Source organism: Pelecanus crispus, chromosome Z (genome assembly GCF_030463565.1).
Source record: "Pelecanus crispus isolate bPelCri1 chromosome Z, bPelCri1.pri, whole genome shotgun sequence".
Classification (NCBI taxonomy): domain Eukaryota; kingdom Metazoa; phylum Chordata; class Aves; order Pelecaniformes; family Pelecanidae; genus Pelecanus; species Pelecanus crispus.
This window is the reverse complement of record NC_134676.1, coordinates 76389899-76406257: the sequence shown is the minus strand read 5'-3', so window position 1 is coordinate 76406257 and position 16359 is coordinate 76389899. Positions and strand designations below refer to the sequence as shown.

The 16359-nt window shown below is 44.5% G+C and overlaps 1 protein-coding gene across 1 annotated transcript in view; it reads left to right on the top strand.

The window, feature by feature from the left end:
- LOC104037203 (PALM2-AKAP2 fusion protein) overlaps positions 1 to 16359 on the top strand; it is a 226381-nt gene that overhangs the window by 208932 nt on the left and 1090 nt on the right. The window contains 2 exon segments of the mRNA XM_075725895.1: positions 6584 to 6762; positions 10182 to 10220. Coding sequence (XP_075582010.1) covers positions 6584 to 6762; positions 10182 to 10220 — 218 coding nt within the window.

Genomic DNA, 16359 nt, shown 5'->3' with positions numbered 1-16359 from the left:
AAGCTGATTTATGGAGCAGAAAAGAAAATCTACCTGTGGTAGGCACAGTAAGGAATATGCTGTAGAATATGTCTGGTACTGTAATCTGTACATCTAGTTTCACATAGAAAAAATAATAATAGTAATAATAGTAGTAGTAGTAATAATAATAATAAAAACCAAAGGTACTTCTGTCATCAAATTGCCTTTCCCAAAGAAAGAATTGGCACTCTTCTTTTAACATCAGGATACCTCAGCAGAAAGGGATTAGGGGGTCAAGTCTAAATTTGAAGAATCTGCTGCTAATCCTTAAGTGGGGAAGTGTAAACTCACCAGAACTCTTTGAGGAGGTGCAGTTAGCAATGGCCTGCCTATCAGGTTGCTTTTTGGTGGTGGACTGGGCAGAGTAGCTTTCCTAGGACTCCTGGTGGTCCCTGGTTATTTATTACTCCTGCCCCACTTCACTGGTTGAACTGTTGTTATGTGGATAACAGAAGCACAAACCACAAAAAAGGAGTGCGGTGAGCTGAACAGCTATTTTGACTGAACTGTGGAAGATTAACACAATTCATGTGGGTGTATGTGTGAAATAACTAATTGCTTTAGATAGCAAACAGGCTGTTTTTGCCACCCTGACATACAACTTACATACAACTCACAGTAACACTAAACTTGGTGTCTGCCAACCACCCAGCACAAGCCAAAGTGGTTCGTAGTAATAAACTTCTATACTGCTAACAAGTATCCTTTAAAGCTGCTTGGGATGCTTCAAAGCAGCCTTTTAACCCATCTGAGTTCACTGGAGCAAGACACACAGTAATTTCAGTGGAACAACAACTATGTGTTGTGTGCACACAGGACAAGACCTTCTCCAGGGTACTCCTGGAAAGGTGAGGGAAGAACCTGTGCAAACTGCTTTCACAAAAAGTCGTGTTTGCTGCATGAGGAAACCCAAGAAAGACCAAAAAAATGCTTGAGCATGGCTGAATGAAGAGTCATCATGGATCCCAAAATATTTGTAGAGCTGTATTTAAATTTGAACCTTTCCTGTCTTGCTTTGCTGCAGCACCTGCTGCACTTGGTGAGGTGTTGAGCAGCTGCATAGCAAGCCAGTGGTTTTCTCCTACAATGAGCAGGTGGTACACCATCCCTCCGGGGCAGAGCAGCTGGGGCTATTGATAGTTTATTTGAACAGGATGATGAGTGTGTGACATGAGAGGATCCAGTGTACGTTTGGTGGTGTAAAAATAAAGGTGGTTCCTTTTATTAGTACTTAGACTATGAACAATTTGTGTCTAACTTCCTGTAGTGCCTGGCTCCAGTAATCCTTTTCATCAAAGGAGGTGTGAAAATCATTGCATGAGGGGTCTTTGAAGGCTTTTCTGTTGGAGAGGAACCCTTTGTGAGTATTTGCTGTCTTGTGACAAGGTGTGGGGGAATCCCTAACACAAGAAGCTATGCCTGGGAGAAGCTTCCCTGAAGCTGCCACACTGCCTTTTTGGTGTTTGTCACCAAAGCATTGCCAGGTGAGGCAGAAGGCACATTGCACTCCCTGCACTCGTCTGCAGATGCTCAGACTCATCTGCATGCACATCTAGGAGAGCTTCCCGCCAAGCAGTCATCTTCTGTTGTGCTCAGTTGATGAACTACATGAGAGAATTTCAGTGGATGGCAAAAGCCCAGAGGGGGAGTTGCAGTTTAGAGACGCAAGTGATCGGGTACCTTTAAATCAAGTAACTCTTCCCTCCAAATAGTAAGGCACATGTGTGTGCTGTCTTCTTCTTTCTTCTCCTTCCTTTCTTCTCCTGAGTGACAGCTGTGGAGCATTAGCCTCTCTCAGAGGAATCACTTCAGCCTGAAAACCATTTTCTGCTTTCATTTTTTACTCTTTTTACTGTATACCACTGTAGGTAGTGAATACCTACACTAAGGAAACTTCTTAGGTTCAACTGCAGCCTGAAGATATTTTTTGTACAGTGGGAGGAGAAGCAGAAACTTTGGGTCAAGATATTTTTAATATTTGTGGCCGTTACAAAATTTTTAATGCCCTTTATACATGTAAAGAATAAGGATCAAGTATAATACATACGCATGAACCTGTTTTTAAAGTGAGAATTTTGAGAAAGGCTAGAGCAGAAATGGAGTCTTTGAGTTTATGGAAGATACTGTTTCCTTACCCCTTTATAGGCACCAGTATGAAAAAAAACAAAGTTCGTCATTCTCTTCAAGGATTCCTCTGGAATGCTCATCACTCATCCCCTGAACACCTCCAGGAATGCCTTAACAGCATACTAACCCAGCTCATTTATCATTTGCTTTCTTATTCCCTCCCTAGTGGAGAATGTGTATGAAATGAGAGGATCTTTGAGAGGTTCTTTTTTTAATGTTTGCTTTTTTGTGTGTTTGCATATTCATGTTGCTTACTTGGTGTTCAAGAAGACCTAAGAAGCCCACTTTTCACCTGGAGTGGTAATGAGGCTCCACATTACCAGAGGGGCATTTTTCTATATACTTGAGCTATCCCCTGACTTCAGCACAGACTAGTCTCCTAAACCAATCTGTCTTGCTGAAATACCTTACTTTGAAAAGTTTTCTCTGCTGTGCAGATGTCTTAAAAAATGCCATCAGCATCGGTAAAATAGTTGCTCTTGGTTGTGTGAAGCCCCATTCTTCCCATCTCCATTGTACCTTAACTAACATTGTGTGATGGCCCTTGGTACGGGCTGGTTACTTACTTAGTGGTGGTTCAGGCCCTTGTCCCAGGGCCTTGCCTTGGTAACTCTTTCTTCTTGATACTGGAGCAAATCAGCTGAGCATCCTTCCTCAGCTTGCAGTGAGTACTTGGACACCTGTCAGGCTCCACAGGGTGGATAAGTCACCATCACAACCCCTCTTGCTCCCCAGAGCTGTGCAGATGTCTTGGTTAGGAGAAAGCTAATCTGTCCTCAGCTCTTACACGTCCTTGATTTTGTGGAGAGGTGTCAGGCAATGTCTTGCAGCCACCAGACTGGGACACAGCAGCAGCTGCCCATTCCCTGAGCTTTCTCTTCCCCTCCCCAGGGCTTAGAAAGAGTGTTGTCCATAGAAGCAGCTCCTGCCTGCCCCAAATAGCACAAGAGGTAGGAAATGAAGAGAAATCAAATTCCAGGAGCTTCCTGCTATATCCCTGAAGCCAGAGAGTGGGGGGAGCCATCACCAGTACTGGAGCCACAGAACATTTTTTGGAGTCCCTCTGAAAGAGGAGAAGAATGTAAATGTGTAGGTGGAGATTTGGGATGCTATAGCCTGTACTTGCTATCTTGCAACAGCTCTAAAGGTGATCTCAGGGGACTGCCTTCCCCTGGAGGGGAAGACACTGCTAATTACTACTGTTAATTTGCAAGTGTGACCATGAGGCTGAAGTTTTTGCTGGTGTCCTACAAGTGTGACCCTGTTTCCATGTGAGACAGCACAGTTCCTTTATTACTCAGCTTGGATTTGGGCAAGGACCACCAGCAGTGTCTGTGTGCATCAGGTGTGGGCATGGGACTGCAGAAGCAGAAAGTGCCTGTGATCACCATGTTTCATGATGCTTTTATGCTGAGTGACTCTTCTGCCTGAGAACAGTACCTTACCTGGATGAAAATCTGTCAGAAGAAAATTAACCCAGCAACATTTCTAACACGATCCAAACTGGCAGAATAGGTCTACACTGGACTGGAGCTCAGCATCAGGTTCACGGAGCTTTTCTGTGGTTGTTCTGAGAGCCCTGAAGCTTCAGACACCCCATCATCTAACTGCAACCTCACTGATGGTTGAGCTGGTTGCTTGCCTTTCTGCCACTGTTGGCACTGGTAGAATCTCTCTCTTCAACCTGCCTACCTGTTCTCACAAAATTTTTAGGAACCTGAAAGAGGCACTCCTCTGTGAAAAGTACTGAAATGACACTGTGATTTCCTGAGTTTTTAGTGGAATTCAAACACTTAGAGAAAATCATAGAATCGTTTAGGTTGGAAAAGACCTTTAAGATCATCCAGTCCAACCATTAACCTAACATTACCAAGCACCACTAAGCCAATTAAGGGTAGAGTAGCAATTTCGTGTTTCCTGGCTTGGTGCCTGGGTTATTTTTAATGAAAGTAAAAACTAGGAATCATTAAGATCGGAAAGGATCTCTAAGATCATCAGTCCAACCATCAACCCAACACCACCATGTTCACTAAAACCATGTCCCAAAGTGCCACGTCTACCTGTTTTTTGAACACTTCAGGGATGGTGACTCCACCACCTCTCTGGGCAGCCTGTTCTGATGCTTGACCACCCTTTCCATGAAGAAATTTTTCCTAATATCTAATCTAAATCTCCCCTGACACAGCTTAAGCCCATTTCCTCTCATTCTATTGCTAACTACTTGGGAGAAGAGACCAACATCCACCTCACTACAAATGGTTGTAGTGTAATTTCTTGTGGATGCAAACCAACAAACTACTGTTTTGCTGTGGGCAAATCTTGTTTCTAGCTTGGCTTCTATATTTGTGAAAAGGGAGCTGTGACAGTGTTCATGGTGACACTGCCCAGTATGTGCAGGACAGTTGTGTGTTGCTGCTACAGTGTGGAACTTGATGGGCCCTCCATCCAGGGAGGATGGATCTTCTCAGAGATATCCCCTTTCTAAAATGCAGATCCCCAAAACCTATGGTTTGCATTGTTTTCCAGGGGGAGTGGGGTGGAAGGAGCTCCTTTCAGGCGTGAGGCTTGTTCGTAGGTCTGAGCGTCGTGTGATGGTCTGCATCCCTGAGGGAAAGCACAAAAGCTGGGCAGACATCTGAGAAACCTGATTCTGTCTGCATTACTTTCATATATCCGAGACAGTTACTTATTAGTGTAAGAATGAAGGAATACAGCAAGATATCTGACACTTAATCAGGTCTTTTATTTTCAGCAGACTTTTTTACCCACTGGACCTAATGGGCAACGTGACAGTTGTTGTTACTCTCTCCTGCTGAGCAGTCCAAGCTGGCATGCATGGGTGCAGCTGGGCAGCTCAGGACCTGGTGTTGGCCCCCGCTTTGGCAGCGTAACTCGTGGTTGTCTGTGGAGCTGGTGCTGGTGCAACCCTGAGGAGAACCTGGGCCCATAGAAACTCCCCCTCCAGTCTCTGGTGAGATGATTTAGTGGAGACAAATTCCCAGCCTCATCCCTGCACCGTCTGGCTTAAGCTAAGCCTGTAACGAGAAACTAGTGATGCTGGGTTTTTCCATACTGGTCAGAAACGAAACAAGCCTGTCAAGGGGATTTCTTGTAAAAGACCTCTGTAGTGTCGACTCAGGTTTCACTTCTCCCTTCAAGAATTAATCCTGCTGATTCTTACAGGAGGTTTCAAGGCTGCTCTCTAGTGGCTACCGCTGTTGTGATGCATTTTGGAGGAGCAGCTAGGGTTTTCATTTGTCTCAGCAACAGGAAGTTTCATGAAAATCTGCACAATCCTCCTGGTTACATCACTTATTTGTAAGGGTTTGGGGGAGGTGGGCGGATATGTCCCTTTTTTCCTATCCTATCCATTGAACTGCCTTATTTCAAAGAGCTGCCATGCCATGGAAAAGGGAAGCCTATTTTGGTCCTGGACTGCTTTCTTCTGTTACAGCTGAGGACCCCTGCACCTTATTCCCATGCCCACAACCTGCCACCATCATCCTCATTCTTCCCACGAGGACAAGCTGGGTGGCTCACCCTGGATCAGCACCTGGTGATGAGAAACGCAGGCTGTCCTCCCCAGAGAAGCATGGGTTGTCCACGCCCTGAGCCATCCCACAGCTCGTTGCAGTGGTCTTCTTGCTCTGGCCTGCCTTTTACCCAGCTCATCAGCTGGGGTCACTCTGCCTAAAAGAGGCTCCCCTGGGTGAAATGGGCTCAGTCAGAGAGCAATCTGACTCATCTCTGGCTTTCCTCCCACCAGGAGACTGAAGGGCCCTGTCTGAACGAGGGATGTGTGGGACCGAGACCCCATCCTGCTCTGCCACAGGTCTCCCTCCAGGAGCACCCTCTCCAGCTTGCAGGAAACAGCTGCAGCGAAGAGTAGCACGAGGGACCAACCCAAAGCCTTTTGCACTTACAAAGCAGATAAAAAGCACTGGAAGAAGAGAAAAAGTTAGCAACACTTAACAAGGTGCCTTCTTTGGACATCTGGCACATGGTCCCCGGCGTACAGCAGTGGCACCCTGTGCATTGTATAGTCTGAGCCAGAAAAAAAATCATCTTGCAGTTTTCCAGAATCTTACAAACACTTCCAGATCACTGAAATGTGTCCTGGAGGAGGGAACAGGGGTAATTCAGCCAGATACTACTGTAAATAATAGTGGTGGGTTACATTTATATTGTATCATTTGGTACATCTTCTAGGTTTTGTAAAAAGATTTTGTAGTGTTTTGGTGTAGTGTATTTCAGGAAGAGGTAGAGTGTTTCAAAAGTTCATGACCATCCTGATTTACCAGATTGTTTCATAAACTTCATTCCAAACTGCTTCTTCATTCAAACCCCACTGAAAATGCTTCTCCAGCTGTCATCATTTGGAAACAACTGTGAGTCCTTCAGCTTGGAAAGGGTGTTCCTTTTCATGTCATTGCAGGAAAGATAGAGAAGATCAAGCCTCCTCCATCACCCACCACGGAAGGCCCCATCTCGCACTCTGACCCGCCACCCGAGGAGCCTGCGGGAGCCCAGCGACCCAAGAACCTGATGCAGACCCTCATGGAGGATTACGAAACACACAAAACTAAGAGACGAGAAAGGATGGATGACAGCAGTGTAAGTGCAATTTTCCTTTTCACTTTTTGCTCTGCAATAGAGACCATGACTTGTGAGAACCAACATTCAGACAATGAAAATATTTATTTCCCAAGAATCTGATCAGATCACCTAGCAAATGTGTAAGGATTTTAACACATTGTAAAGGTCAGTGTGTTTGAAATGGCAGGATGAGGGCCAATGGAGAGGAAGAGAGAGTGTCACTGCAAATATCAAAGACAACTCATATGAAGTTTCTTTTTAATTAATTAATTAATAATAAAGGCACTGGGTAGCTGCCCTGCAATTGGTGGACTCTGTTAATTCACACATCTCCAAGACCCTCCAATGGGTTATTTTAGTGGCTCTTCGAACTTTGTGCGTCAAGTATGTATTCATGCCTGCATTCATAGACTCCCGAAGTCTCATCCCAGTGTGCTCAGGGTTCAATGTAGGTAAGTGGGAAACTTCCCTAGAAACCACCCCTTGCAGAATTGGATTGGGAATGTCTGAGAAATTAACTTGGATCCTTCAACAGGCAGCATGCTGTTTCCCACTGGATTTGTTGTCTTTCCTCCACACAAACAGAAAATCAGCCAGAATTTCAGTTTGTGAAATGGGTGCCTGCATTTCAGTCATTACTGTGGTAGAGTTTAACCCAGTTAAGGTGTTCTTTCTTGAAGGCACTAATAAGAAGAGCTATGAATTTCATAGCTGGAAGTAGCAAATTCAAGTGCATCCATTATAAAACCTTTTTCCCAACAGAGTACAAGGTGTTTCTTATTCGGACTCATTATTACCGTGGGCAGTGAGTGCAGAAGGTAGTGAGATACAAGTGTGATGCAAAACCTCTTAAATGGACTGCTTGCAGTGTTTGCTGAAGCAGCCACAATCCTGCAGGCATTTCCCAGAGATGTCAGAACAATGACCACAGCGCCAAGGAGCTCATTCTCCAAACAAACTGCTTTCTAGTAATTTTCATTAAAGGTAGTCTCATTAGGTGTATAGAAGTAAGTGAAGGTTTGTAACATGAATACTGAACTAGTCTGGCAGCTTTTAATCATTACTGGTGAATATTGCGCAGTAGCATAAGGTACTTAAAATCAGAAGGAATGCAGTGTGGAGGGGTCCTGTTGCATTTCTGCTGGCTAACGAAAAGGTAGTAGGAGAGCTGACTCAAAATGTAAACAGATTAATTTCCAGTGCACACCAGAAACTTTCTGGTCCCTTCTTCTACTGAAGCCATTGAAAAACAAGATCTTGTTGTCCATCAGGCTCCTGCTGCCTTGTAGGAAGCCAGCTCACACACAGGAGCGTGCCTTGTGCTGGTAGCGGCACCTTGGGGCTGTGTCTTGGGAAGGAGCTGCTCTCTGGTTTCCCCTCCCTCCCCAAGGCACCCACCTGCTCTAGTGGGTGCTGTTTTCTGGGATCTCCCCAGAGGATTTCTTTCCCTGAAGGGCGCCTAGAGGCTTGCAGGAGATATGTCACACCCTTACGCCCTTTGCAGAAGCCAGGAGGAACTTTAAAAAAGAGGGGCATAAAACTCCTGCCATGCAAACCGGAACTGGTCCTCGTGAGTCCTGCAGAGAGCATCTGTCAGACTGGTGGCTCAAAACCTCGGCACGGCAGAGAAGCTGCTCTGCTAAAGAGGTGACAATCAGCTGGTGCTCGCCCTGCACTTTTCCTCCAGCTCCGTGAAGAGCAGGTGACTTGCCCAGCCCATGAAGCAGTGGCCTGTGGCTGAAATCTTCTCCCACAGCTGTTACAGTCACGTGCCATTTGTTGTGCATGTTGTAGCACACAAAAGACAGGCAAGACGTCATTAGACCTAGCTCCCTCTGCTCAGTTACCCAAGTGCAACTCCTCAGGTGCTTGCAGAGCTGCATATGTACCTCCTAGAAAGGAGGCTGGCTGCAATTGCACAGTCTCTTCTGCAGTTAGAAGTGAGCCCTGATGTCCTGACTGGAGCACTGGTCTGGGCAGCATCTGACAGAAGAGGTCAGCCAGCTGGGTGCCAGCTCTGGGTGCCAGCTCAGCTGTCCGCTGCTGCTAAAGCTGCCCAGGCACTGACCACCCAAAGATGTGCTGCCAGAGCATTGGTGTCAGTCAGACAACTTGTGGGATGGATCCTTTTCTGGGACAAATTGTCAAGGCTGCAGTGAATTTACAGAGCCCCAGTGCACACCGAAGTCCCTCAGTGTTGTGGTTTGTTGTCATTCTCCTCTAAGTCCATTGCATACAGCCAAACAAGATTTATCTTCTTTGCTGCTGCCTGCCCAAAATCCTATTAGAGGGCAGTGTCCTGCAGAGCCCATGGAGAGCTTCCTCTGACCAGCAGGAGTGTTTTGTTTCTCTTCCCTGTCTTTTTCCACTCTCCTTTTGTAAATGACTCCCGCCATTGACAAGGGAAAGATAATTCACATAAGAAGTGCTGCACTTGTACCACTGTTAGTTTGAGCTAGTATTTTACATGCCAGGCTAAACAATAATTGTTTAAACAACAAATAGCTTAGATTTGTCAGCAGAAGACATTGGACCATGTGCTCAGAAAGATTTGCATAACTAACGAAACAGAAGAGCACATCACCAGCCTGTTTTTAAAAATATTTGAAATCTGGTGGGGGAAGGAGTGTAACTGACAACCAGACAGGCAGCTGCCACTTGGAGCATTACGTCCTGAGAGCTGAACATGGCTCAGCATTGCTCTTTGTGAATCAGGGGAACCAGAGACTTCCTCGGGTACTGGGAGCAGTCAGGGTGCTGTGGCACACAAGGCTGAACAGAGCCAGCACTTCTGCAGGGGCAGAAGGCAGCAGCCACAGTCTCCTGAATGGCATTATGGAGAGGTTTTTGATGTCCATGGAAACTTCTCCTCATATGCTGAGCACATGAGCAGTACTGATGTATAAAGCTGCAGTTTCTCCCTACATAAGACACACCAAAATGCAGGAGGGTGGTTTCAGCAGGACATCTACCCTGCCTCTCCTTTAAACATCGCTGCCTTCTGTTTTATGTCTGGCTTCAGTGGCTACAATGCGGCCACTGTGGCTGGGGCTTGCAGGTTTCACCTTTCAGAGGCACAGGGCAAATCAAGCACATCTGGTCTTGGGAGAACTTCACTGCTCAGGCAAAGGGGCAGTTTCTTCCAAAGAGGATGTGTTACGGTGGAGGTTTCAACAGGTGAGAAAAAGCGAAAAAGCAGCAGCAAGAAAACAGGTCAAGCACTGATGGTAAACAAGACTGAGACTGGCCAAGCAACGTCATTAAAAAAACACCAAACTGACTAATCTAATTTTTTTTTTTTTTTTATGACACTAAGTTGCTTGAAATCCTATATTCTGGGATGTGCCAGTCCTTGCAATTTCCTTATTTTGTTCTTGTTTCCTAGTTATAACATGCTTGTTCAATGTACTAATGCTGGTCTTTTCCCTTTCTACCAGTACACCTGTAAATTACTGTCTAGCAAGGTTACTTCTGAGGTACTTTTCAACTGCTTATTTATTTTTGCTTCCTCTTGCATGGTGATTCCAAGTGCATGTTGCTGCAGTTTGCATTTTCATGCTGTGTGCCAGTGCTGTTTCATATCAAAACTGGGATGCAGATGTGTGTGGGATATTCCTTCTTATCTCTCATCAACAAATATTTGTGTGGCTGGTTTTCTAACCCTTGGATTCTGGTTACAATTTCTGGCATGGGAGGGATTGTAATTAAAGGGATGGGAGCTGTTGCCCAGGACAGCAGCATTCCTGAGGCGTGAAATGAGAACCTCTCCTTAATCCCTGCTACCATTTAGCTGGCAAAGCTAAACCTGGGATCCAAGCATCCTCAGATGCTGAGTGAAACTGCTGTGGCTTTCCTTTGTCTCTGATTACCATGTATTTAGCACTATCAAAACCTATAGTATTCTGTAAAGAATCCGCACACCAACCTTTCATCTGTGGAAGAAGAGTGTCAGATCCAAGCGCACAGCCTCAGTCTGGTGAATTTTGTGAACCTATCCTTGTCCCTGTGTGTTCTGATGTGATGACTGATCACAGTCCCACAGCTTAGCATCAGTGTTGGTCTCAGAGTAGAAGAAACCCAGCCCTGCTAAAGAAAGGGTATTTACAGTGACATTTAGTATTTTAGCAAGGCAATAACTTGCACAGTCCTTATCCCTACAAAGCTGGACTCTGCCAAATGCAACAATTTTAAGAGAAGGGAGTTGATACCAACTGCACTTTTCCAATGTTTCTAGGAATGAGGTGCTCAATAATGTGGACATTTCAATTGCCTGTAATTTTCTGTGCAGACATACATGTAAATCTGGACTGCTCTAAAAGACACAATCAGATTGTGGTAATGACTGACATTTGTTCGTCCAGCATCAGCATTTTTTTGTAAACATGAACCTTCCACTATTTCCCTATTCTATAACATATTTGACCACATCAGCTACCTCAAGACAAGTATATGAACATTTTCTGTCCTGGAGAGTAAAGCAAAGTCAAGTCTCTGCCATTTCCTAGTCATTAAATAATTTAGTGTGCGTTTTATCTCACTGATACAAGCCAGTGATTGATCTTTGTGTTGAGTATTTATAGAGAGTTAACCAGTATAAGAGCAGTATGCTTTCAGAGACCTGGTTTTAAAGACAGGTTGGGCCTCTTCTCCCCCGTAATATCTGCACAATAATCTGAGTTACAATTTATGAACAGTAAGTAGTGATCAGAACATTTGATGTTGTGTGAGGGGCAGAAACTCAGGCGTAGATTTTTACATGCGCAGCCCTTGGCCTTCTTCTGGGAAGGGTTGTGTGTCTGCCTTGTAAAATAATAATGGCGCAAGGAGTAATGAGCTGGAAATTAATGTGCATGGACGGGAAAGGGGGTAGAGATGAAAAAGGCTGTAGGACATGACGACTCTGTATGCAGGTGAAAGTATGCCACCTGGCTAATCCCCAGTGTTAAGCCTCAGACTGAAGAAACCATTTGGTTCTCCCTGGAAATCTGTAGCTGAAGCCAGGCAGTTGTTTCAGAAGGAACAGCAAGACTCAAGGCATGATACCCCCCTACTCTCCACTGACCCCAGAGCTGAGCTGCGGCTCCTGTTCACCAAGGCCCTCCGTAATCTACTCCAGTGCAGGCAGGTGGCTCAAGATTAATTGTTGGCAGTGCTGGAGCTGACCCAGCTGTGCTTGCACCAGCTGGAAGCAGGGGCTTGCACACTATCAGCCTGGCAGCGCCGCTCTGGTAAGCAGCAAAACCCCCAGCAAAGTACAGTAACTGCTGAAGTTAAGCTACATGCAGCAAACCACAGCCTGCTTCGTTAGATTGATGTGGTTTCATCACCTCCAAATTCCTGCAGCCTGTCTTAAAAGCACATCCATCTATCTGCTGTTTTAAAGAGAACACAGATAACTACATGCTGGCACACCTGTAGGTTGTTTTTATCCTCAAAATCTTCTGGTCCTTACAACTACATGTATCTTCAAATTTGTGGGACATGATCCTGAGTTTGCTTAATATTAATTATGCTGTAGGAGATACTGCAGTAAGGTGACATTTATGCAACATTAAAGGCTATGGCTGAAAATTTTTGTGTTACAAAGCAGAAAACCAACATACTTGATTTGATTGCAGAGGGCACACAGTTTATATTTAATACTGACCAGCTGCAGTATAATACTGTTAACTGTCTTGTTGCAGGTAAACACATTTTTATCTCAGATACCCAGCTCCTCACTGTGCTCCCTAGAGGTCTGGTGTATTCACTGAATAGCATTAAGTAAGTGCAGTAATGAAAATACCTTTATCCTGGAGATGCAGATATTCTTTGTCCCTCAGGAGTTCCAGTTTTATGTTAAAGCATTTAGTTTATCATTCCTGAGTGGGAACACTCACGTCTGCAGGAGCAGGCAGCCTGTTCCCTGCCTTTGTGGTTCTGTGTCTTTGTGCACAGCGCGCTCTGTGGAGGTGTCTTGTGTAGTGACATTTCCGCATGGTACTGGTAGATTTCAGACACCCAGACCTTTGCATTTTCTGGTTTTGTTGCTTTTAGTTCTTCCAGGTCCAGATGAGAAGAATCAGTAAAATACTATGCTCCAGAAAAATAATTTTGCTTCCATATCAGTTTTGCTGCTACTGTTCAATCAAAATTAGCCTGTACTGTGTAACAGTCATTTTCATTCAGTGGTGGGGATAAATGTGCTTTGGACTAAAGCATATCTGTATTTTGCTTTTTATTCTCTTGTTGCCAGTAGGAGAGCAATTATTGTTACATCTGTTGGAGGGAAATTCAGGACAGGTTAGTCTCCACCTCTAGGATGGTGTCGTGGTTTAGCCCCAGCCAGCAACTCAGCACCACGCAGCCGCTCGCTCACTCCCCCTACCCCGATGGGATGGGGGAGACAATCGGAGGAGTGAGAGTGAGAAACACTCCTGGGTTGAGATAAGAACAGTTTAATAATTGAAATAAAGTAAAATAGTAATGATAATAATAACAATATAAGAATGATGATAATAATAATAATATACAAAGCAAGTGATGCACAATGCAATTGCTCACCACCCACTGACCAATACCCAGACAGTTCCCGAGCAGCGATCGCTGCTCCCCGGCCAACCCCCCCCAGTTTCTATACTGAGCATGACGTCATATGGTATGGAATAGCCCTTTGGTCAGCTTGGATCAACTATTCTGGCTGTGCCCACTCCCAGTTTCTTGTGTACCTGGCAGAGCATGGGAAGCTGAAAAGTCCTTGACTAGCATAAGCACTACGTAGCAACAACTAAAACACCAGTGTGTTATCAACATTCTTCTCCTACTAAATCCAAAACACAGCACTATGCCAGCTACTAGGAAGAAAATTAACTCCATCCCAGCCGAAACCAGGACAGATGGATAGATAAATTAATCTTAGACCTCACAGTGATAGCTGTTTCAATCTTTCTTTTTTTTTAAATCCTCAAAAATAAATGAAATCCATCAGGAAAGAGCATTCTGCAATTCTTAGCAAGACCCCAGAGCTGCAACCACAAGATCCACGTAGCAATTTTTTGCAAAGAGAGGTGAAGAGCAGTTTTTACAGCCGTGTGTGTCTTTGTACATTTGTCTTTCCCTCACACCTACTTCTGCTCTTCAAATTCTTCCTCTTCTATTGCAGCTAGTAGTCAAATCACTTCTCCCAAGTAAGACATTTTATATAACATTGCTTTTTTTCACTGACGTGGCCTTACCATTAGGACGTAGCCAGATCAGTTCTTCAGCCTAAGCTTGAGTGAACTGTCTGCTTCATGATCTTTCTGATTTTCAGTATATGCCTCCTGCGTGCAGTTATGAGCCTAGCTTCCTTAGGACACCCTGACCACACAAGCCTGGCCTGGGTTGTCCTGCTTGCACCCACTGAGATGATGTGAGGCATCATCAGGGAGGACACTTACAAAGTGTTGAGGTAGCATTTTGTAACGTGGGCAAAATGCAGTGTGTTACAGACCCCCAAAACAGCCACAGCAACAAAAGCAAAAGACTTCTCCTTCCTTTGACCCACTGTGGAGAGCCTCTGGGTGCTGGACTCATGATAGGTCTACAGGCAGCCCTGATATCTGCCAAGAATATTTCAAAATGGAGATCATTTGCTATTTTAGGCAAGTGGCTTCCTGGGTTATGAATTCAATGCTCCATTGAGGAGTCCCAATTCTCCACTCAGTCATTCCAGTTGCATGCTATAATTACTCCATTGTTTCCTTTAGCAGGTGTAAAACTGACACAGCCTAGTAAAAATGAGGGTTATTTTAGGTCAAACACTCTTTTCAGTAGATTAGACGAATAATTCTGGAGTAACTATTCAAAAGGACTTTTAGCTTATTACTACTATCTACTATTTACGTTCTACTAATCTACTATTTAGAGGGCTTGTTTGTTAATATTACGCCAGACATCACTCCTTGTTTTCCTGCAAAGGTGAAGTCCACACTCAATGCCCTCATGGTATCTCTGATATAATTGGAAACAGTTTTCCTTCAAGCAACCCACAACATTTGCAGAGGTAGACAAGACAGGGAATAAGTGGAAGAAACCCTGCTGCCATCTTTTAAGACAAAGACGAGCTGACTGATCCAAAGCAGAAATCTTCAAAGTTTAAGTGTCCTGACTGTTGCAAGCCATCACCAGAGGCCATCACAACATTGTGATTTCCAGCAAGCAAGACACTGAGTGGAAACTGTTGTAGATTATGTAAAATCCATTTTATTTTCAGCTGGCATGAATCTACAGGCCAAATTCAGCAGACCTCATTTAAATATACCACTACTCTGTGACAGTGGCAGTTTTGGTTTGACATTTATGCTGAATTTGCTGTTTTTTCATGTAAATTTCAATATTCAGTGCGGAGAACAGTAATTTTCTGTGTTTTATTTAATCATTATCCCATACTGGTCTTGATAGTCTCCTGTCTAGCAGTATTCGTCTGTTGCCATCCAAAAAAAAAACCACTGGGTTTTTTCCCCCCTTCATTGCTAACCCTGGAGCAGCCACTGTCTTTTCTTATTCTGAGAAGATAATAAGACAACACCCTGATACCCAGTCCCAGTTTTGCTACTCCATTGTTTGGTTTGGGCTGTCTTTCCTTGGTTCGGGCACTTGGAATCCCAGACATGTAGTTGAAACCGCTGGTCCTCATCCCTGCAGTGGAATAGCTCCAGTATGCAGCTTACAGGCTGATGTCTCAGAAGGAATTTTTTTAATGATTTTTATTTTTTTAAACGAATTGTTAGGTTTGTGAGCACATTTGCCCTCTACTGGGTAAAATAGAAACTGCTCAGCCCGGCTCCCCCTTTCCAGTGGTTGCTCTGCAAAAAGAGGAGGCACGATTTGGGGCAAAATTTCAGCAAAAAATCCCTCCAGTGGGCCTGGACCAGCTTTTTAGCTGTGGTGAGTGCTGGGAAGCAGATGGAGCTTTAGCTCAAAATCATCTCTGTTGGCTGGATTTTGCCTTTAGTTCTTTGGCTTGTTCATAGTTGTAGTCAAAAGAAACTAGGAGGGCAAAGAAATAATAAAGCTGGCCAAACTCCACCCTGCCTTCACCTCCTGAATGGAGGTCTGGGTCTTAGCATAAATGCAGAAGTGTGTTCCTGTTCCCGTAAGCAAAGTTATGGCCTGTAATTTCAGCTGACAGTTCAGAGCTGATTTCCTGATATTGCCTGTACAGGAGCCCCTAGTACCTGTGTACTTTTCCAACCACAGCTTGTCACAAGCTGAAAGAAGAGTCTCTTTAGTTTTAAATTATTTATTTTTATTCCAGTCAAGACTTAAGTCCTTACTGCATGTGTCTTTCTACACAGAAGAATAAAATAGCATCGTCCTTTCTCAAAAGGCCAGCTACTCTTCTGCAGTCAAGGAGTGTGCAGAGCACCTTGCAGGAAGCATTAGGGACCAGGATGGCAGGCATTGGTTCAGTGAACAGTTCCATATTTGTTGGGGTTTTTTTTACAGTTAATTTTTTTAACTGACTGGTTTAACATTTCAAAAGTTTACTTCTCTGGGAGGGCTGTTTTAAAACACCTTGAGGGCAGTGGACACTGGCAGCTTTGTAGTTTGATCATGGAGCTGTTATTCAGTGTCAGTCAGAAAATAACATTG